The sequence below is a fragment of the Sphaerodactylus townsendi genome, linkage group LG04 (assembly GCF_021028975.2).
Source record: "Sphaerodactylus townsendi isolate TG3544 linkage group LG04, MPM_Stown_v2.3, whole genome shotgun sequence".
Lineage (NCBI taxonomy): Eukaryota > Metazoa > Chordata > Lepidosauria > Squamata > Sphaerodactylidae > Sphaerodactylus > Sphaerodactylus townsendi.
Window position 1 is genome coordinate 152,013,647 of NC_059428.1, and position 22,634 is coordinate 152,036,280.

General features: G+C 47.1%; 2 protein-coding genes across 4 annotated transcripts; both read right to left on the reverse strand.

Moving 5' to 3' along the window:
- Positions 1-7,029, reverse strand: KLHL10 (kelch like family member 10). Of its 3 annotated transcripts, none has more exons than XM_048492347.1 (5): positions 6,151-7,029; positions 5,144-5,633; positions 2,863-3,480; positions 1,539-1,688; positions 1-879 (listed from the first exon to the last, which is right to left on the reverse strand). In XM_048492347.1, exons 1-5 carry the CDS (start codon positions 6,558-6,560, stop codon positions 505-507), a joined length of 2,043 nt encoding a protein of 680 aa, XP_048348304.1. In that variant the 5' UTR covers positions 6,561-7,029; the 3' UTR covers positions 1-504. The 3 variants fall into 3 exon arrangements, with proteins under 3 accessions (XP_048348304.1, XP_048348306.1, XP_048348305.1); XM_048492349.1 differs by having other exon boundaries at positions 743-886; positions 1,472-1,688; XM_048492348.1 differs by having other exon boundaries at positions 769-879; positions 1,472-1,688.
- A 698-nt stretch (positions 7,030-7,727) lies between these two features.
- On the reverse strand, positions 7,728-20,320 carry WDR24 (WD repeat domain 24). The gene is made up of 10 exons (XM_048495225.1): positions 20,168-20,320; positions 18,210-19,081; positions 16,972-17,149; positions 15,138-15,819; positions 14,810-14,925; positions 13,714-13,835; positions 13,304-13,408; positions 12,060-12,394; positions 9,788-9,972; positions 7,728-9,249 (listed from the first exon to the last, which is right to left on the reverse strand). The coding sequence occupies exons 2-10, from the start codon at positions 18,688-18,690 to the stop codon at positions 9,081-9,083; spliced, it is 2,373 nt and encodes a 790-aa protein (XP_048351182.1). The 5' UTR covers positions 18,691-19,081; positions 20,168-20,320; the 3' UTR covers positions 7,728-9,080.
- Positions 20,321-22,634: the final 2,314 nt, after the last annotated feature.

A 22,634-nucleotide genomic window follows, 5' to 3' on the forward strand; every position in this document is an offset into this window, starting at 1 on the left:
TCTGGATGAGTGAAGTTTTATTGGATCCACTTCTTTCAATGCAGGATTGAACAAGCTTACTACTCATACAGGGTTCTTCATCAGAAAGACCAGAAGAACAGTGATATCCTCTGGTGTATATATACACATAGCAAGATTGATTTACAAGAAACATTTGCCTCTCAGACAGCAGCCTTAGCATACCAATTGGTGTTTCTGAATATCTCAAGAACATTCCTTTTGAAACAGGACTGCAACAGCAGACGCAAAGTAATCCTAGCTCTGAATCCTTGTCACAATTTCATTAACGCCTTTAGATCCCCCTGGATCTAGGGCTATCTGTGGAAATAGGAGAAAAGAACGAATAAACAAGGTCCTGGGGTGAGGGAAGGACATATGCCTTTTGTGCACATCATGAGGGCCACTCTCAGGGTTATATTTGGAAAGTGGGGTGGGGAAAAAAGCAGAATGCACCTGTGAGTACAGTTCTTGCTTAGAGGGCTTTATTAAGTCAAGCAGAACTTTTCACACCGGTAGTGTGCTTGTGGATGAGGAATATTTGACCTCATCCCTTTGGGATGACCCCGCGTAATTGTCCCTTCTGGCAGCGAATTCTCCGACGTTGGGCAGCCCTGGCACCACGCAGCAGCTCAGAGCACTGCGGTAGATGCTCATGTCGTGGGCGTCGTACCACTCGTCCGTTTTCTCATCGTAACACTCAACGTTGAATGTCGTCGTGAAGCCATTGAATCCGCCCACCACGAACAGCAGGTCGTCCACCACTTCGATGCCAAAATTGCTCCGGGGGTTGAACATGGTCGGGATGGTCCTCCAGGTGTTGGCGATTGGATTGTAAGCTTCTGCGCTCCGAAGGCGGTTGGCGCCATCAAATCCTCCCACCTGGAGACTCCAAAAAGACAGGGGAGTTGGTTGGCTTAGGAAAGCCGCTAGACCACTGAAGAATCAGTCCGTACCACTAAAAACTTCCCCTCTATCAGTAAGGCACTTTATTTGTCACCATGAATGGTTCTTTGGTAGCCTTGCTCTGTTCAAAACTGCCACCTCGGCCTCTTGCAGTTCTTTCCCATTTGTTTCACCTGTTCTCCAAAAAGCTCAGAGCTTGGCACACACTCAGCACATACACTGTTTTTAGCCTCAATTAAATGTACGGTACTTCTGGTTTTATGCCTAATAAAGGTTTTTGGATTGGATTGGATTGGATTAGCCTCAAATACTGGAACCTCACATAAGGGATCTCATATATCAGGGGAAAACCCATGTCCTCCTCAAGCCCTGGAGAGACATCAAGAGTCAGATCAGTCAGTAACGAGCTGAAGAAACCATGAACTCCAGGGCTTCTCAGGCCGCAATATGCCAACTACCTCTCTAGAAAAACCTTCTAGTTATTCTGCGTTTATCGCTGTTCACACACCACAGCTCAGCTGGCCTTGTGTTTACACCCAACTAAAGAAGGAGCAAACGCCATTCTCACCAATTTACTGCGGAAGAGTTACCACCAACGGCGCCTGCCCAAAGTCCAGTAAGAAGTCTGGTCCTACCGCGTAGACGTGCTCTCCGTAGGCAATGACGCCGATGCCGCTTCGCCTGCTTCTCATGGGCGCGATCAAACTCCACTGATCTACTTTAGCGTCGTACACTTCGGCTGTGAACAGGCACTCGTTCCCGTTGAACCCACCACAGATGTAGACCTTTTTTTTTTCATTTTGAAGCCAAGCAAGGAGGAAAGACAGAAAATTACAGCGCTGTGAAGAATCAGAAAGCGCAAAGGAGTCGACTGCTACAGCATTGCCTTAAAGCAGTGATGGTGAACCTTTTCGAGACCGAATGTTCAAATTGCAACCCAAAACCCACTTATTTATCACAAAGTGCCAACATGGCAATTTAACCTGAATACTGAGGTTTTAGTTTAGAAAAAACGGTTGGCTCCGAGGCATGTGTTACTTGGGAGTAAACTTGGTGAAGCAACCGTGCAACGCTTCGAATGTGTGAATCACGACCCTAGGAGGGTTTACTCAGAAGCAAGGCCAGTGTGTGTGGGGGGGATGATTTTCCACTCCCCCTACATGATGAACTCTGTGTACGTGTGCCATAGGTTCGCCACCACTGCCTTAAGGTGATGTCTGATCAAAGCCTGAGATTAGACAAAAGAAATCTGGCAGGCATCAAGGTATATGTTTTAATTCTGTTGTAAATTTTTTAAAAATATCACTTGTTATCTTCTTGTCCAGGAAAATCTATAGGCCATCATAAGACTGGATAATTAAAGGGACTCGGCATGAAAATCTGGGATTGGGCCAAAGATCTAATTGTGTGGGTATATGAGAGTGACAGGGCCTTTTCAGTGGCAGACCCACAGTTTTGGAACAACATGCACCCAGCCCCCGCACTCTTGGTCTCTAGGAAGCAGCTGAAGCCTGTTTGATTCAAAGCAGCATCCGATTAGTTCTTCCTATCAGTAGTTTCGAATGATTGATTTTAACTAGTAGTTTTCACGTACTGCAATGTACTGTACTTGGGGCTACCCTTGAAGGGTGTTTGCAAGCTGTGACTAGTGCAGAATGACGTTGCTGTGAACACACCGGCTACCAAGCTGCTCCTGAACCCAATGTAAGGTTTTGGTTTCGACTGACTTGGGAATGAGATATCTGAAGGACCATCTTCCCCTCTATGTTCCTGCCCATGAATTAACACAGGGAGAGGTCTCTCTTGACTGCCAAACAATAAAACAAGCTTGTTTGGTGGTACACGAGACAGGGCCTTCTCAGTGTCAGCCCCAAAAGACGTGGCCAATGGTGTCAAAGCATGAGATAGGGCAGCCCTGCACACACACTTCCACTGGACCCTTGCTCATGACCGGGTTACCTTTCCATACAGGGTGGTGGCGCTTGCATCGCTCCTCTGCTCATGCATGGGGGCAATTAGTGTCCACTGGTTGGTCTCGGGCTCGTACCTCTCGGCCGTGTTGAGACGCACGTAGCCGTCAAAGCCACCCATGGCGTAGATGAAGTTGTCGAGGACGGTGACGCTCACGTAGCAGCGCCGGGAGTGCATGGGGGCCACTTGGTGCCACGTCTTCTTGACAGGCTCAAACCTTTTGACGCTGTTGAAATAGTCCACGCTGTCGAAGCCGCCGATGATATAAACATAGCCCTTTAAGTAGGCGGAGCCATGGTACGCTCGGGGACTCTCCTGCTGACACGTGACGTTCACCCAGCGGTCAGCACGGGCGTCGTACGTTTCAATGGCATTTGTGGGGCTCCCACCACTCCAACCGCCGATGGCGAACAAGATGGCGTACGGCAGTCGGGGCCTCGTCAGTGGGTTGGTGAAGTCGGAACTCGACGGGCCATTCATATTGAGGTCGTACATGGCTTTCAGGGCATCAATGATGATAGGTTTGCACTCCTCGCTGTCTTTCACGTAGTCGTGCATTTTGACATTGTTCATGAAATATTCGGCATGCATCAAAGCCAGGCGGACCTACAGGAAGAGAGAGTGATAGTTGCAAACGAGGGAGGACGAGCACAAAGCACAGCTGGAATATGGAACATGGGTATGTAAGTAGATGTAGGCAGAGTGGTGTCGTGGTTAAGAGCAGGTGCAGTCTAATCTGGAGAACCGGGTTTGATTCCCCACTCTGTCACTTGAGCTGTGGAGGCTTATCTGGTGAGCCAGATTAGCTTGTGCACTCCGACACATGCCAGCTGGGTGACCTTGGACGAGTCACAGTTCTTCGGAGCTCTTTCAGCCCCCACCTACCTCACAGGGCGTTTGTTGTGGGGGTGGAAGGGGAAGGAGATTGTAAGCCCCTTTGAGTATCCTTACAGGAGAGAAAGGGGGGATATAAATCCAACACTGCTTCTTCAAAAAATGTCAGACCTTCCATGTTAATCCCTCCTCACCTTGCCTTGCTCAGACATGTAAGGCCGCCCAAATAGTTGCAATGGATAAAAGACAATATCTTGATCCCTCCCAATCTCGCTTGTATCCAAATCTCCGCCTTCACCATGAGCAGCTAAGTGAACGCTACTCCCTGTACTCACAGTGTGTCAGATCTTAAGTCTGAAGTCAATAAACAGGCACTTGATGCTTGATCAGAACACTTTATTGAATGCAACGGGTACCTGGCTTTTGCCAAGCCAGTTCTGCTGGGCTACGGAAATGCAGTTACATTTATCCATTTAGGTTTCCCGCCATAAAGCCCCCTCCTGTTTTCCCACGGTGTATGAGAACCACACAACAGAAAGAAAGATATTTGGGAGTCGAGCATCTCAAGGACAGTGTCCAGCCACCTGCCGCCTCCCCCGTCAAGGAAGGCGGCAGAGTTGTCTCTAGTTAAACTACAGTTGCAAGCATCAAAGGAAAACAAAAGAACAGAAAAGATCCATTAACATATCAGAGGTGAAGACAGCTTCCCCCTCTGCATAGGCAGGTGTGAATTCTTGCACCTAGTCTCCATAATTGATGTCAAGCCCCATCCTGACACACTGACTGCAAAGACCACACAGACCAAGGGATAAGGGTGAGGTCTCAGTGTCTTGCTGAGATCATAAATCATCCTACAGTCCAGGGGCGTCCAACTCTGGCTCTCCAGATGTGCATGGACAATGATGTCCAACAGCCTCTGTGAGCCTTCAAGCATTCAAGAGTCACTGTAGTGCAGTAGTTAGAATGCTGACAAGGATCTTGAAGACCCAGGTTCAAATTCCCACGGTTCCACAGATGGTATGGTATAGTAATTTAATTTCTATACCACCCTCCCTGGGAGGGCTCAGGGAGGTAATCTTAGGCCAGTCTAACCTACCTCAGAGAGCTGTTGTGAGGATAAAAATGGAGCCAGGGAGAATGTTGTAAACCATTTTGAAGTGTGGGAAGTGGGGAATGAAGTGAATAAATAAAAACATTCTTGTAAAGCTGGCTGGGAAGTGGCTATTGTGGGTTTTCCAGTCTGTGTGGTCTTGTGCCAGCCACAGAAGCAGGCAAAACATTAGAACCAAAAAGTACCAGACCACAGCCACACAGCCTGAAAAATCCACAAAGTCCAGCTGATTCCAGCTGTGAAAGTCTTCGACAATACATTGGCTGGAAAGATTCAACCCGCAGGCCACAAGCAAGGAAAATTGAGCCAGTAGGAAGCACTAACCTTGGGTAGTAGAAATGCCATGTGCTGTTTCCTGTTCTGGGGATCGTGAGTGATCCACTTGAGGATGGCTTCGAAAACCGCGTCTTCCTGCTTCACGTTGAGTTCGTCCTTCTCAATGATGTCTTGAAACTCACTGACCGAGAGCTCCAGGAATTCAGTTGACGCTTTCACCATCTCCTCGAAGTTGTGCAGGATGAACATGTAGGCTGTCTGCCGCAGATCGGGGCAGTAGTAGTATTCCGTGAACTTACAGATGCCGATACAATTCTCCAGGCACAGCTGGCTTTTCATGAAGTCGGAACAAGCCCTGACGATGCCCATCACGTTGAACTGGTCAGCGGCCACGAAGAGCCTCTCCACGTTATCCACGGTGATAGGCACTGTCCTTGTGTAGGCATACTCAATTATGAGCTTCATCATGTCTGGAGTGATGCCAGGGATATTATAAACCCTCTTCTCTGTATTGTTCCAGCTACTGGTAAAGAGAGCTCTGGAGGGGGAAAGGACACAACTGCTGCTCATGGTTTTTGGTCACCAGGAGATTCAGGGCAGGCAGAAGCAGTGATTACTTTGCATTGGTGATTACTTTGCATCAATTCACAGTTACTACTTTGCATCAATTCACTTTAGGAATATGCCTCCATGAAATGTGAGGAAGATCTATAGGCTTAGATGGCTTTAAAGGGGGATTAGACAAATTTGCAGAGGGCAGACCAACTAAAGGGAATCCTCCCACCCCCAATGCAAAGGGAAGGATTTCTAAATGCTGGACAAACCATGTGGCAGGGGGAAATTGTTGCGTTTCAAGCTTACTGGGCTTTCGGGGAGCTGAGCAGACCTTCAGCCAGATCCAGCATGGCTCTTATGTTCCCCGAGCTCATTTCCTCTGTACAGGTGACCGGAGGAAGTCAATGGGCCTGCTAAGTCCCTCCCCCAAGATGCCAATCCCCATTCCTAACCACTCTCATCTTTGGTGCTCCATCTCTTGAGTACTCCGGGGCACTGACCGAAAATAGGAGCTGCAGCTGCAGAGGATGTTCTTGTGGGCGTTGAACTCGCAGCCGTTGACTTTGATGATCACGTCGCAGAGTTTCCCTTCCAGCCGCAGCTCGTTGAAGACCGTACAAGCCATGGCACTCATCTTCCTCTCCATGTGGCAGTGGGAGTACCCCGCTGAAGCAGAGGCATCGTCCATTTTTTTTTCGAGGTGGGGGGAGGGCAGAAGAAAGAGCGGCCGGGCTTTCCACTTAACCCTCCCCTTGGGGAAAAAAACTGTGATTGGTTCAGAGGTTCCAGAACCCTTCTCATAATGGGATCCCCCTTGACAATGACCACCTTCTAGAATCTCAGCTGCCCTGTTCAGAGGGCCTTGCTCAGAGTAGACAACTGCGAGTGAGATTTGGATACCCTTTCCCATGCGTTTAAATAAAAATCACATCCTCGCAAAGGCAAATTGTTCTGTGGCAAACTGTGGTGCACAAGGGTTGCAGTGCAGCCACGAGTTTTGTCAAAAATACTGAGAAGCCGTTGCACGCAGCCCACGCCCTTGGTGTGCCGTATATCAAGTTAAGAGTGGGCCCAAACATAAATTTTGGCGCAACTGCTTTCATTTGCACTGAGCAATTCAGAACCTTTTAAATGTGATTAGATATTGCTCAAATGCTGGAATAGTGGTTTTGAAAATCCAGTGTATTCCCTTGTCTCTCTCAAACATAGCCACTGAATAGGTACAGAGTACTGAAGGGGTACGGGCAAGGCTACTTTCTGGATAAAGAAGAAGAATGGATTCATGTCCCCCCCTTTCTCTCCTGTAAGGAGACTCAAGGTGGCTTACATGCTCCTTTCCCTTCCTCACCCCACTACAGACACTTTGTGAGGTAGGTGGGGCTGAGTGTCCTGAAAGAACTGTGGCTAGTCCAAGGTCACCCAGCAGGAATGTAGAAGTGTGGAAACACATTAGGTTCACCAGATAAGCCTCAGTCACTCAGGTGGAGAAGTGGGGAATCAAACCCGGTTCTCCAGATTAGAGTGCACCTGCTCTTTACCACTACACATGCTGGCAAGGGTATTCCATGAGCCAGGGCTGTGCAGTACCTATTCTGATCTCATGCACACTTCTGTTTTTCACCCCACTTCAGGACATTATTTTTACACTGCCATGCATAGGATTCAAGAGACACATTTATAACAGCAGCGCTGGTGTTAGGTGGGAACGTTGGACTGCAAAGTTACCAAGCGAAGGCTAATAGCTTAATATTATAAGAATGCAAGACCAATTCAGACGGGGTTTCCAAAAGAACAGTTACAAGAAGTGACATCGTAATGCTGTGCTTCGTGGTGCTTATTAGATCTCACACACGACATGCTTTTACTGAGATGCCCAGCATGCCGTTCACCTCTCATACCCCTACGGATTTGCAAGGTAGCTAGTTCTATGCAACACGGTTTGGTAAGAATACTAAAGATCTGGCAAAATTTGGCAGAAAGTTACCAGGACGAAAGATGAAATTGAAGGTTTCACAGAGGTCGATGTAGTTCCCTTGAAAGCTAGCACATGGTCACTCTTTAAAGAAGGCAGGCTTTGTAAGCTGAAAAGATGAATTTATTGTCTGGTGACAAGGAACCGGGGATTACAAAGCATTCCAATTTCAACCTTGTTTATGCAGCCGAGACAAAACATCCACGCGATTCAAGCACAATTTCAAGTCCTACAACCTGAAAACATTGCTTTAAGAAGGGTGTGACAGCAGAGTCAGGCTGAAGGAACTAACTGTGTTCAACAGAGAAAGAAAGTGATTAAGGGAAGCCGCGCATCTTCGAACACTGCCTAGATGGACCGCCAAAAAGCCCACTTTCAAAGGAAAAAAAAATATCAGGCCAACTTGGAAGAGAACTAAATGATCCTGCTTCTGGTTGCTATGTTATGAAAAGATTATCAGAGGGAAATGTCAGAACTTGGCCACTCAGCAAACTAATTTGCCAGCTGCCATGCTTTCTATCTTCATTTATTCTTCATGGGACTAGGAAGACGGTCTATGACTAGGATGGTGTAGTGTTTACACAAGGACTGGGCACACTTAGATTCAAAATCCCCACTCTGCTACTAAACTCAGTGGGTGACCCTGGACCACTCATTGTCTCTCCAGGATTGTTGGAAGGATAAAAGGGGTATTTGCCACAAGGAACTCTTTGGCTGGGACAAAAACGTACAAGATAGGCAGATCGATTTCCTTGGAAACTCCCTGTTCTAGTAAGACATTTTCCTTAGACTGGCCCTGAAGCCACTGTCTCCTTCTTTAACCAGTAGTCTTCGCTCCACAGGGAAATTAATATAGGAATCTGGCTTGGAATTACACGGCCAAGAGCAGATTTTGCCGCTTCCTTTTTTGAGGAATAAATCCAGGTGATGCTTTGAAGTCTATGGATTACAGTTGGAGTGCATTTATGCCAAACCAATAAGGAAGTCCAGACAAAGCACCAAGAAGTAAAATCTGCTTTGTTCTTTTAATTCAGGATATACAGAGAGAGGGATGGAAAAAGAATGGGCTGCTGCTCAAATCAGACTTCCCCAAGCGGCACTTCTTTCTGACAAAGAAGTACATTTTGCAGGAGCACAATAAGAACTCTTGATACGGCGACCTTGAAAACAGAAATAAATTGGAGAGACTCTCCAGGATGGGTTTTGCACGCATACAAAAAGTTTCCCTGAGCATTGTAAGTTTCATTTCTTTTCAGGCAGTGCAGGAAGATCCCTTTTCTTGACACTATCAGCCCCATCGAGCTCTTTTATGCAACCTTCCACAACACCAGCAATTATAGCTTCACACCTCTCACCAATACAGAACACTGTCATTCCCAGCCCTCAATAACCTTGTGGATGGAGCCCTCAAGAACCTCGTGGGATACAATTTTGCAGCTGCAAGCGCTCTTCTTGGCTTCAGGTGTACTCGCAGAGATGGCCGCATCCTGCCGGGCAGTGTGAGCTGGTCTCTAACCATTTCATGATGTGTTGCAGATGCCCGCCATGACTGCAGCCCTGGCACCACACGAACAGGCCCTTCACCACATGGTGGCACACGGCACACATGCTGGCACACTGCCGACACCTGAAGAGAGACCATAGGATGAATCAAATGAACAGAGAGACTGGGCCGCATCCTCCTTCAGATACAGCTCAGATTCCAGAACAATCAGCAAGACTGCCAGGGTCACTGGGGAAGCAAAGGGAACCGGAGGCAATCTAACCAGTGAGGTCCCATCCGAAGTAATGCAGAAGAGAAGAACAAGAATTTGGATTTATACCTTGCTTTTCTCTTCTGTAAGAGGACTCGAGGTGGTTTACAAACTTCTTTCTCCCCTGCCCCCCTTCCCACAACAGACACCTTGTGAGATCAGTGGGGCTAAGAGAGTTCTGAAGGAACTGTGGCTAGCCCAAAGTCACCCAGCAGGAATCTAAGAGTGGAGAAAGAAATCTGGTTTACTAGATAAGAGTCTGCCACTCAGGTGGAGGAGTGGGGAATCAAACCTGGTTCTCCAGATTAGAGTGCACCTGCTCTTAACCACTACGCCATGCTGGCTCTCTGCTGAGCAACTTCACATATCCAGGGGACTATGAAACTAGGCCTCTTTTCCCAGACATCTCACCTGTCACAAATCCAGCCCTTGTTGCTCATGGGCCGCTTACAATTGCTGCAGTTGATGTGAAGCGTGGTGGAAGCCTGGTTGAGGCAGTTGATGGCTCTGCACGTGCTCAGTTTGATCACCTCATTGGAGATGTTCCACAGCTGGAAGCGCTGTAGCAGGTCAATGTAGGAAGTGTACCAGTGTTCCTGCAGAATTAAGGCAAGCCTACGGTCATTTTTCCGCCTCTAAAAATGTCCCTCCATCTCCCTCTTGGGACTCAAGGCTTCCTGCTATAGTGACTTTTCAAACACATCAAACACAGAATGTACAACCTGTAATTAATTTATGCACTATAACATAGGTTTGACACATTCATTCCCTGGGGGTTAAAAATGTAGAATTGTAGAATCATAGAGCTGGAAGAGACCATAAAGGCCATCCAGTCCAACACCCTGTTATGCAGGAATAAACAATCAAAGCACTCTTGACAGATGGCCATCCAGCCTCTGTGTAAAAACCTCCAAAGGAATCCACCACACTCTGAGACAGCATATTCCACTATCAAACAGCCTACACTGACAGAAAGTTGTTCCTGATGTTTAGGTGGATCTCTTCTCCTATACCTTGAATCCACTGCTCCTTGTCCTAGTTTCTAGAGCAGCAGAAAACAAGCTTGCTCCCTCTTCAACATGACCTCCCTTCAAATATGTAAACATGGCTATCACGTCACCCCTCAACTTACTCATCTCCAGATTAAACATACCCAGCTCCCTAAGCCATTCCTCATAGGCACTGATTCGTTCGTTTCCTCATCCACCCTGCAGGATATCTAAATCTTCCTGTTTCTAATGAAACAAGTGGTTTTCCACAGCAGGGAGCCTACAGGAGTCTATGTGGAACATAATTCAAAACCAAAACACAACACCTATTACAAATTGAAGATATATATATAACTCCCTATATATAACTCCCTAACTCCCTATAACTCCGTATATACAGGGCTAAAGAGGATTTATTTTCAGATTACTTATAAAATTTAATTGGATGAATTAATTTTAGGGCTGCATAATTATTATTGTAATGAATTTATGTTTTTTTAGGATGTGTCTTTTTTCTTGGAATTGGGATTCCAATAACAATAAACTATTACTCTACTGTATATAAAGAGAGAGATTTAAAAAGAAATAAGCAGGAGCCAGAGTGCGATGCTTTACTAGGCTTCCTCAAGAGTCCACCTCTCCTCTGGATGGGGAAAGAGAAGAAGAAAGGATCGCATTCCCATCATACTGCAGATCTGGCAGGCTGGACTTGGTCCACAGAAAGACGCGACCAAGGTTCCCTGAACCTGAAGTTTGAACAAATTCAGCATTTTTTTTAATAGGATGGATTTCATTTGCATAGAAAATAATCTTTGGATTTGTGCTGTGAAAAAGCTCCACACACGACTAGGTCAGAAAGACCTTTGGTCCTGTTCTTTCAAATCCACCGCAGAGGAACCTGGCTGAAATTCAAACACCTTTAAAAGTCATTCTTACAGGTTCAGTTGCTTTACTGCATGCGACTGTTACCCTGCTGTTATTTTTTAAGTTGTTATTTTGCTCGTAATCGTATCATATCTCCACTGTTATTCAATTGCCTTAAATACACCAGTCATGGATGGTCCTTTTTATTCTCTTTTAGCTTTTATACTTTTTCTTCACATCCTCTCTAATAATTATATTTGGTCACTGACCATAAATAAAGAAGAAGAAGAAGAAGAAGAAGAAGAAGAAGAAGAAGAAGAAGAGGAGGAGGAGGAGGAGTAGTTTGGATTTATATCCCCCCTTTCTCTCCTGTAGGAGACTCAAAGGGGCTTACAATCTCCTTGCCCTTCCCCCCTCACAACAAACACCCTGTGAGGTGGGTGGGGCTGAGAGAGCTCCGAGAAGCTGTGACTAGCCCAAGGTCACCCAGCTGGCGTGTGTGGGAATGTACAGGCTAACCTGAATTCCCCAGATAAGCCTCCACAGCTCAGGCGGCAGAGCTGGGAATCAAACCCGGTTCCTCCAGATTAGATACACGAGCTCTTAACCTCCTACACCACTGCTGCTCCCTCTTCTCCTCTAATAATTGCATTTCAAAAATAAAGTCCCTCTTCTTCTCCTCTGATAATTGCATTTCAAAAATCTACCTATTTCAGTTAAGCTACTTGGTCTGTGTCCTCCTTACTGCTTTAGTACCATCCACTGGGCTAATCTACAAAGGAGAGGCACCCCAAATGCTTGTGTCCACACCTTCCCATCTAAGGTGGTACCTGTGCCTGGTCATCAATCTCCTTCCGGATGCGGTCCCCCAACACGATAAGCACAGACACTGCCATCTGCACGTCCCCCTGTTCGGCGTAGAAGAGCAGCATGTCACGGACAATGGGATTGAAGAAGTCGGTGGGCAGGCGGTTTTCATACAGCGAATGAGAGATGGAGATAAGGGAGAAGGATTCTACAGGTGTCAGGGACACGGTCTCGGCCTCGTTGCCGCTGACGTGAGGGGAGTCTGCTTTGTCCTGCAGATGATCTAGGGCTGAGGGGTTGTCCACGATCTCGTGCCGCAGAGGAAAGGCTTCCTGGGGAAGGATGTACTCTTGCTCCTCTGTTGTGAGAAGACACAGATCCGTGAGAAGTGGGGAGGGACCACCTGGCAGCTCCAACAGCACAGAGCAGGGGAGGCATACTTTTCCCACACTAAGCATTGAAGGGAGGGAAGGTGACCTGGTATAGCCCAATCTGATCTGATCTTGGAAGCTAAACAGGATTGGTACTTGGATGGAGGACCCCCAAGGAAGACTTGTCTTGAAAGCCCTTGCTGGGTTTGGCATAAGTCAGTTGCAACTGCATTTCTTTACATCCTGTTTTTCTCCCCAGCCAGGACTCAGAGTAGCTTTCAGAATCAGAAAATCATAGAGCTGAGAGAGACCTTAAGGGTCATCAAGTGCAACTCTCTGCCATGCAGGAACACATAATCAAAGCACTCCTGACAGATGGCCTCTGTTTAAAACAGATCTAGCCTCTGTTTAAAAACCTCCAAAGAAGGAGTCCACCACACTATGAGGTAGTCGAACAGCCCTTGACATCAGGAATTTCTTCCTAATGTTTAGGTGGAATCTCTTTTCCTGTACTTTGAATCTCTTACTCCTCGTCCTAGGCGCTGGAGCAGTAGAAATCCAGCTTGCTCCCTCTTCAACAGGACATCCCTTCAAATATTTAAACGTGGCTAGCATGCCACCCCTTAACATTCTCTTCTCCGGACAAAGCATTCCCACCTCATTCTCCCCGTCTCCATTTTCTGACAACAAAACCCTGTGAGACAAAGACAGGCCAGGCAAAGAATGTGATGGGCCCAAAGTCATCCAGTGAGCTTCCATGGCAGAAGTGGGGATTCGAACCCACATCACCAGGATGCTAACCCACCACTAAGTCGACTACAGCACGCTGGCTCTCACACATTATATGTATGCAGCTAAAGGCCAGCACTGGGGGGCAGGGGAGGGGGCACGCTCACCATGTGGGTTGTCATGATCCATCATGTACAGGTCGTCTTCATCTCCTTCCACATCCCCCAGGAGATAATCTGCAGGGACGTCACTGCCTTCTGTTTCCTCATTCTCTAGAAATAAGGGGCGGGGGGGAGGGGGAGAGGTAAGCGGAGAAGAAATTGACAAGACCGTTCTTCCCATCAGGTAAGTTTCAAAGCAGGCTCATTTCCACCCACTGCAGGCCATGTTGGCTGAAAAATGACAGGCGCAAAAGAGGGCAAGAAAAGCGTTTCAGGGTGTGTGCCTGTACGTGGAAGGACTAGGAGAGAACAAAAGCACCTAAGAATCCCTAAACAGCCAAATCCACGGGACTTCCTTGTAAGTTTTCACACCCAAAGTAGCATTGAAAGTGGGATCAAGGCTTTCCACCTCTTACCGTCATTGTTGATCAGGGTGGAGGAAGAATCCATGAGGATGTTTTCAGGCCGGCTCTCCCCTTTGCTGCGCTCCAGCCTTGACTCGTTGCCAATCCCAGAGGGAATATCTTTCAAGTTAAAGCTGGGAAACAAGCATACATTTCAGTTGGCCCCTGGCAAAATACGAGGCTTATATCCTGGCTCCCATATTTCCACTCACGCTGTTTTAAATTTGGTGGAGAAGCTGGTTGCCTTGCAATTTATATTTTTAATATAACTTAGCTCACTACTCAAGCAACCCTTTAGTATACGTAAGAATTTACAGAGGGACAAATAAGATCTTGGGAATCTCAGAAGAATGAGAAGGGATTCTTCTTGGTAGCCGGCCTCATTCCCAAGGGCTGAAAATTGCTAGTCAGAAGTCAGTACAAACAGAGGTTTGTCCATGATGACTGTAGACACGACCGGCTGGCATTGTTGTGTGCTCCAATCCTCCCTCTAATTAAAATTAAAAGCTTCCTGGTTTGAGATACCTCTAATAAAACTCCAATTTGCCTTGAACTCCTAAATCCAGGTTGTTTCCAACTCACAAACTAAGATTCACAGAGGAAATTATGAGCTGGAGGAAACCAGACACACAAAACAGAGGGAGCAATGTCAAAGCTTGTTTTCTGCTGCCTCAGAGACAAGGACATGGAGTAGAGGATTCAAGGTGCAGGAAAAGAGATTCCACCAAAGCATTAGGAAGAACTTCCTGACGGTCAGGGTTGTTCGACAGTGGAATTCACTGCCTCGGAGAGTGGTGGAATCTCCTTTATGGAGGCTTTTAAACAGAGATGAACATATGTCAGGAGTGCTTTGATAGTGCATTCTTGAATGGCAGGGGGTTGGACTTGATGGCCCTTGGGGTCTCGTCCAACGCTATGATTCTATTCTAAGAAGTTTGAATGTGCCCATTTTTAAACTCAAACCCCAACCTCAAAAGAAACCGACTATCATAAACGGCACTTGGGGTACATAAACAGCTGGCCTATCTATCAGCTTGCTTTCCGCTCCACGGTTTACATCACCCCGTTGCTCTTCCATCCTCTGCTCGAGGATGTTGCAGCTATTTACCTGTTCATGAGAGGGAGGCTAGAGCTACTCTTCCCCAAACTGTGATTCAGGTTTGCAGAGGACACAGTGCCAGGGCTAGAGTAAATAATCCGAAGCATCGTCCATGTCTGAGCAACCTGGAAACAAGAGAAAAGAAGGAGCTGAAAATCCCCAGTTGTGTTCTTTAGTAAAAGAGAAAAAAGAGAAGGAAAGGGGGAGACACAGGGAATGGACTCTTTGGCCCTAGCATCACTTAAGTTCTCGGTAAGGTTGAGGGCTGCTGCACATGCTGTACCACCACCCTGGCCTCCTGCTCGTGACAGCATTCCCTATTTATTTATACCCTCACCTGGTTCCGCCCAAGTTCCTTGGCCACCTTGGCATTATGGTCACACAGATCTGCCAATGGTCTTCCTGCCAGCGCATACTGCTTGGCGGTTCTCACAAACCAGTCCATGTTCCCGACATCACATTCTGCATCAGCTTCAAAGACGCTCAAGGCACTGGAAGAGGAGATGCACTCAAATTGCTCCGTTGGGTCCAGCTTGCGCTTGAAGAAGATCGGGTGGCGCCTGTCACCGGCATAGGGCTTGCGGTTAGAGTCTGCGGAGATCAAGCTCTCCTTAGCGGCAAAAGCCAGGTCCCCAAAGAGGCTGTAGCAAAGTCCCTCGGGGTTAGCGCGGTCGATAGGCTGGCTGGCATCCTTGAAGATGTGCTGGTAGAGAGTGCTATCCTTGGAGCCAGACAAGAGGAAGTAGGGGTCGTGGAGGTGACGCCACACGATGCCCGTGGTGACGTCTTTGTGCTCCTCAAACATGGCGGAGGGGATGAAGGGGCGGCGTACATCCCACACGTAGATGTTGTGGTCCACCATCATCGAGCACGTGGCGATGTGGTGCTTGCATTCGGGCCGCCACTTAACCCTGGCCACCGAAGCTATTGTCTGCACACAGTAGATCTCTTTGGCCCGGGTAGTGTTCATGTCCCAGACTTTCACCATCTTATCCCGGCCCCCTGTTGCCAGCCAGCCCCTGGCCAAAGAAACCACAAAAAGAAACTTAATGAGGCATGAAAACAATAGAGGAACTGATGCACAACTCACAAATAAGTCTACCGACATTCCCAATCAACAATTGTATTTCCGGTTTAGAATCCTGAGGATTCAGTGACGTTCCCAATTATCATGACTGTTGCTCCCTCTACAAACTAACCCTTCCTCTCCCCACAACAGACACCTTGAGAGGTAGGTGGGGACGAGAGAGTTTCGAGAGAACTGTGACCAGCCTGAGATCACACAGAAGGCCTCATAGGTAGGGATGGGGAAACAAATCTGGTTCACCAGATCAGAGTTCTCCACACATGCGGAGGAGTGGGGAAACAAACCTGGCTCTCCAGATTAGAGTCCACCGCTCAAGTGGAGCAATGGGGAATGAAATCTGGTTCTCCAGAGTCCACCATTCTTAACCACTGCACCACGCTGGCTCTGAGCAGCATGGAGATTGTTTAACGAGAAGATCTTAAACTTGAGAAGAAAATGTAAAAAGGATCCCTTTTGGGGACTGTCTGAAAACTGGGAGCTGCGCCTAAGTTAGGATGAAAGGTGTTCCCCAGAAAGGAAGAAGAATAAGAGACAGGATACAGAACATTAAAACAGAACTTTATAATGCTGGAGGTTGTGCTTGCTAACCTTACTGCATTGGTACTGAAAATTGGGCTGAAATTTTAATGACTTCTTTTTGATTGATAGACCCCTCAAGCAAGGTTCTAAAGAGGCTGTATATGAATGTACTAACCAAAACATAAAAGAAGCAGGTGCAAGAGGATGGATGGATGGATGGATGGATGGATGGATGGATGGATGGATGGATGGATGGAAGGAAGGAAGGAAGGAAGGAAGGAAGGAAGGAAGGAAGGAAGGAAGGAAGGAAGGAAGGAAGGAAGGAAGGAAGGAAGGAAGGAAGGAAGGAAGGAAGGAAGGAAGGAAGGTTGAATAGGAAGGAAGGAAGGAAGGAAGGAAGGAAGGAAGGAAGGAAGGAAGGAAGGAAGGAAGGAAGGAAGGAAGGAAGGAAGGAAGGAAGGAAGGAAGGAAGGAAGGAAGGAAGGAAGGAAGGAAGGAAGGAAGGAGGAGAATAAATACAGAGTAAATAATCAATAAAGAGCTAAAAAAGGGATAAATTTCATACCTGTCCTCTGGATGCCAGTCACAACAGAAAACAGGCCCGTTGTGGGCTGTGAACATCCTCTCGCAGCGATCAGGCCGGCGGATGTCCCACAGTTGAACGTTTCCATTCTCAAAGGTTGCAGCGAATGTGAAATAATCGCGGATGCTAAACTGGACATCCCGCACACTTTCCGACTGACCTGGAGTACAGCACAAACAGCAAGCATGTTCAGCAAGCTACGGTGAATGATGCTCTCCCTCTAGAGCATAGGTGTCAAACTCAGGCCCTCCAGATGTTCATGGACTACAATTCCCAGCAGCCCCTGCTAGCGTGGCCTCCATTGGGCTCCTGCTAACATATTGATGGGGAATCAGCTGACACCTGCATGCTCTAGACTCAGCTGCATTCCCCACGGAAGAGCCTTTTTGTAGTACTCTGGGGTGCCCTGAACACGTCCCAGGGGTACCACGACAATTCTACCGCCCCACCTCACTTTGTGGTGTCTCCCAACGGTCCAGGCAGCCGCAGCCCCCTGTGCCTAGATATGCCTCTGGAGGGTGGCAAGCAGGGGCACTGGGAGGGGAAGGTGTGGGGTGGCAAGCAGGGGCACTGGGAGGGGAAGGTGTGGGGTGGCAAGCAGGGGCACTGGGAGGGGAAGGTGTGGGGTGGCAAGCAGGGGCACTGGGAGGGGAAGGTGTGGGGTGGCAAGCAGGGGCACTGGGAGGGGAAGGTGTGGGGTGGCAAGCAGGGGCACTGGGAGGGGAAGGTGTGGGGTGGCAAGCAGGGGCACTGGGAGGGGAAGTGGGGGGCAGCAGGGATGTACCGCCCATGGGGTACTGTGAGATATGAAGAGTGAGGTCAAGGGTACCGGACACTGAAAAGGTTGGGAAACACTGCTCTAGAGGCTGACTCCTGGCACAACACAACAGATGAGAATATCGAGGAGAATATCACATGCTCCTCATTTCTATCTGCACTCTTCAAATTTATCACTTGTCTCCAATAATCTGGTCAGTTCTGCCCTTTGACCCTGCTGCTGAACAATAAACGACGACCGCAAGAGCAAACTTTCACACTGCCTCCAACTAGAGCAAATGCAAAACATATATGTAAACGTGGGAACCTGCCAGGACCAGATCACAATGGTTAAGGAATTAGCAAAGTCTGACTCAGAAAAATAAAAAGCAATCCTTTGACAAGAGTCGGCAGTTGTTGCTAAAAGTGTCGGTTCCAGTCTGAGGCCAGAAATAAGTCCTTACCTGAGAAGGTGCTCACAGAATCTTTCTTGCGCAGATCAAAGCATTTCATGTAGCCATCCTGCGACCCGCTGAGAAGCATGTACACCTCAGTGGGGTGGAAGCACACCTTGTTTACAGTCCGCTTGTGCTCAGTGAAGAGTTGGTCCTGTTTGTTACGAGACGGCTTTCCAAGGTTCCAGGTCACAACCACGCCATTGGTGGCCGCCGTGGCCAGCAAGTTCTCGTCCATCTGGTGCCACACCACATCTGCGCAGCTGAAGTTCAGGGACGGTTTGCGGCCCACACGCAAGTTCAGTTTCTCCACAAACTGGTCTTCTTCTATGGAATAGATCTTAAAGATGTTGCGCCCCGCTACTACCACCTGGGCCGCATCGCGACACACACTGACAGCGTTGGCAGGGGCATCCAAGTGGCAGAACATGGTGCGCCCAGTGATGGTATTGCCACCGAGGGCAGTGGTCACCCTGGCCATTTTCTCCATGTCTGCTTTCTGTGGGAACTCCCTTTAGTACATTTTCACAGTGACCACTCTGCAAGAATGCCTAGCTCTGTACTTGGAAGCAAGCCACTTCAAAATCAATCCCATTTCCATTCTCTGTTCATTGTGCTTAGTAAGGAAATTAACCGATTTCTACAATGCTTCACCTGAGTGTTCTAGATTGCCAACCAAACATGGGCGTCGTCTTTGAATGGAAGCAAAGTCATTTAATCCCATCCGACTGATGCTACTTGCCCAGGGTCTGTTGCAGCCACTTCAAATTTGCTTTTCAAATTTATTCTGCTATCCTTGTCTGCTTCTTAAGAAAGTTTCTCAGTAATTATTTCCCTTATTCATGCAGAGAAGCTTCTGACTGAAGAAATACAGCGACATCCTGTAAAGCAAGACAACATTGTTCAGGAAGCACAAAAACTCAACTGCACACAGAAGTGAAACAATCAGATGAACAGAAACTATCTTTTCCAACTCTTTGGACCTCGAAAGGGAAACATCCGAGTGTACCAGTGTAGATAGTTTTAAAGAGTAGCCATATTGGTCTGCAGAACTGTTAGATACAAGTACACACACACCTTAAGGGACCAACAAGACTTTCAGCATATAAGCTTCCGAGAGTCAAAGTTCCCTTCATCAGACCCAAGTCGGAATGGAGATCTCAGAATCTTTATATCCAAGGTGGAAAGTGTGGAGGAGGGTGCAGTAAAGCTTTACGTGGAATAATTTTTATTGGAATAATATGTGGTTTAAATTTAAAAGGGGGGGAGGGCACACAAAACTGTCAGGATAGTGATTTTGGCACACACGGGGGCGAGAGTTGTGCATGAGATGGCATATGATATATGCACCTATTTAAACATAACTTAATTCCCTTCAATAAAAATTACTGGAGCACCTCAGCTGTCCCATCAGTTTCTTACAGAGCAATCCTAAATTGCTAGTTGTTCGGGGTGGGGTGTGTGTGTGTGTGTGTGTGTGTGTGTGTGTGTGAAACAACAGAATCTATAGATTCACGTATGAGAGTGGAAGAGCCTTCCCATGAATGCCCACCCGTACATTTATACATACTGTTGTTTAATTCCCTCCTAATACTCAGATATATGAACATATGGATATATATGAACATATGGATGCATAAACACACACACACACACACACACACACTATGGTTAAATTTCACACCCACCTAAGCACATATGAAAATCTGCAAAATGCATTTAGCTGCACCCCGAAACCCCCTCTCCTCACATACAATGACTTTAATGGAGGAGCCCCCCAGCCTCTGAGCATGTCCATCCCCGGTCCAAGTTTTGGGACCTTCCTGTCCGGGAAGGAGGCGCTTTTTACATGCACAGAGGCCTTGCAAAAAAGAAAGCACACACACACACACACACACACACACACCCCGGAAAGGGCTCCGGGGGCTGCAGCGAGAAGCCCCTTTCTTTCCCCTCAGGCGTCTTACTTGCGGTTTCTGCTTTTGCCTCCCGGGCGAACAGGAAGGCGGGCCCGGCCGGCGCTGAGGGAAACTTGGGCGACGAAGGCGAGGCCGGCAAGAGAAGGAGGCGACCCGCCACCCGTCCCCGGGCCTTCAGTCCCGTCTCCTTCCGCCACAGAGACCGGCTCGCCCAGCCCTTTCCGAGGCGAGGCCTGGCCGCTCCGCCCTCGCCCGCCCGCTTTGCCCGCCTCCTGGCACCCCTCGACAGGAGATCCAGGTCCGAACACACGCAGTTGTCGTTTGAATGTATTAATGGTCGAGCTGTTCGCTCGAGAGCCGGACGGAGAAATAATCCAGAGTTCACTGGAGAAGAATAAAGAACTGAGAGTGAGCCTCTTTTTAAAATAAAATGCAGATTGAAACAAAGCAATCGGACTGTATCGTCTACATATGTATTTATCTATCTATCCACACTAGGTACAGCTAAGTATCTCTGTATATACAAGTTCTCTATCTATCTATGCACACTATTTACAGCTAAGTCCTCTATCTGCATATCTATCTATCTGTCTGTCTGTCTGTCCGTCCGTCTAATCTAGGTCAATTACCCCTGCAATAATAAATAAAAATGTATTTCTTTACTTCATTTATACCCTACCTTTCTCTCCAGTGGGGACTGAAGGTGGTTTACATCACTCTTCTGTCCTGTATTTTATTTATGTGACGCACTTTTAAAAAATTCCATCCATCTTCCAAGGAACTCAGGGTGATGGCATGCATACACAGTTATACTCTCCTCAGTTTTACTCTCACAACAGCCCTGTGAGGGAGGTTAGGCAGAGTTGCTAGCAGAAGACTTCATTCAGTAAGGTTCACGGTTCTCTCTCTTTTATGGTTCTTCACTCTGTTTCGTTTAAACCTCACAATAACCCTGTAAGGTAGACCAGGTGACGGGACAGACCAAGCAACCCAAGATCACCCAGTAAGCTTCAGGGTTCTTCTCTATTTTATTGTCCCTCACATCCCTGTTTTGCTTACTAGAACCGTTCCAGGCTGTGTGAAGTAGACAAGAATTATACAGTTTGTGTAGCAGAGCGCAATTCCCTGCCAAGGCACCTGCGTTTGATCCTTCTCTACAGCCTGGCAAGTGGCTGTTAGTAAAGTCTGAACTGTTCTTACAATCATTTTTGCAAAGGATGATACTAAAAAGGATGCGGATCACCCTCAAAAGGCATCGCTTGTACCATTAAAACAACACTCATTTATTGAGATAATTTTTAACATTATGCGGCACTGTCCGAGTTTACTCATTCAGAGGAATGGTCTGCTGAGGGTATCCTTGATGCTTGTCGTATCTTCGAATAGATGCATGCCAAATTCGGTTGGCCAAACTCTATGACAGGTCTCTGTTCCTGGAACCCAGCAATGCCAATGAACAAATCATATTTTCCGGTAAGGTTTCATAACATGTTTCTAGCTTTGGTGAGTTTGGGTAGATCTGAGATTAATAAGTTATGAAGGTCAGTTTTCAGTTTCTTTATAGGATTGGAACCATCACTAAACTGTTCCCAAACAGCCTCATTGTATAGCTTCCTCTTGTATCTTGTTTTTTACTCTGCTACGTGCATGTCCGTCTCTAAGGAAACAATGCCTCTCTATAATATGTCTGACAACAGAAGTCCCCACTAGCAACTCCCATATAAGATACAGCATGCAGTCCTGCGCTATGCGCTCCCAAAGAAAAGGGTGAAGATTTAAACACTTTGTTTATAGACCAACCCTTCTTCACACTGGCTTTAACTGATGGCTAATCTTTTTGAGCGTTAGTTGCCAGAATTTCTTCCAGTTTTTACAATTAGTCCCTCATTTTCGTTTTTGTTCCTTGAACTGTTTTGGCTGTGTGGTTGGTTCCTTCCCTACTTAGGCCGATTTTCTCACCTTGTAAATACAAAAATGAAGGCTGCAATGAATAAATCAGACTGTTTGTATTTTTAAAATTTTAATATATATTTTTATAAACAGATCACATGATAAAATAGCACAAGAAACACTTACCAAATATAAGGTTATATCTTCAGAATATACAGGAGAATGAGGCTGTATGTACAGTAAGAAAGGTTTTTTTTTCAGATTTTAAATATTTATCTTTCCCTCTTTTATAGCAATTTGAAATATCACAGCTTCAGTAGCTTTAATAATACTTTGGACCAGTGGACACTTTAAATAGGGGTGCTAAGGAGACAACAGAAATGTCTCTGGCATAAGCCTCGCCAAAACGAACAGGCAATTTCCATTTGAGGCTTGTGCCGGAGAATTTCCTGATAAATGGACGCACGGACCAAGATCCTGAAGGAAAATGGAGTCCTATCTCTCAACCTCTTCTACAACATGAGTGGTTTTGTTGTATTGCTGTAGTGTTGCCAGCACAAGACCCACTCCTCGGTCCTCAGGCTCTGTATGGCTGGCTTCCTCTACCCCTTCCAAGCCCCCTTCG

What these genes read in the sequence shown, in the direction of transcription:
- KLHL10 (XM_048492347.1), bottom strand. Translation starts at nt 6,560, where the DNA reads ATGGGAAAGGGTATCCAAATCTCACTCGCAGTTGTCTACTCTGAGCAA. An exon ending in CCACCACCCTGTATGGAAAG is followed by an intron (nt 1,689 to 2,862) that starts GTAACCCGGTCA and finishes GAAAAAAAAAAG; the next exon opens with GTCTACATCTGTGGTGGGTT. An exon ending in ACGGAGAGCACGTCTACGCG is followed by an intron (nt 880 to 1,538) that starts GTAGGACCAGAC and finishes TGGAGTCTCCAG; the next exon opens with GTGGGAGGATTTGATGGCGC.
- WDR24 (XM_048495225.1), bottom strand. Translation starts at nt 18,690, where the DNA reads ATGGAGAAAATGGCCAGGGTGACCACTGCCCTCGGTGGCAATACCATC. An exon ending in GGATCATGACAACCCACATG is followed by an intron (nt 12,395 to 13,303) that starts GTGAGCGTGCCC and finishes TTCTCACAACAG; the next exon opens with AGGAGCAAGAGTACATCCTT. An exon ending in AGATTGATGACCAGGCACAG is followed by an intron (nt 9,973 to 12,059) that starts GTACCACCTTAG and finishes TTAATTCTGCAG; the next exon opens with GAACACTGGTACACTTCCTA.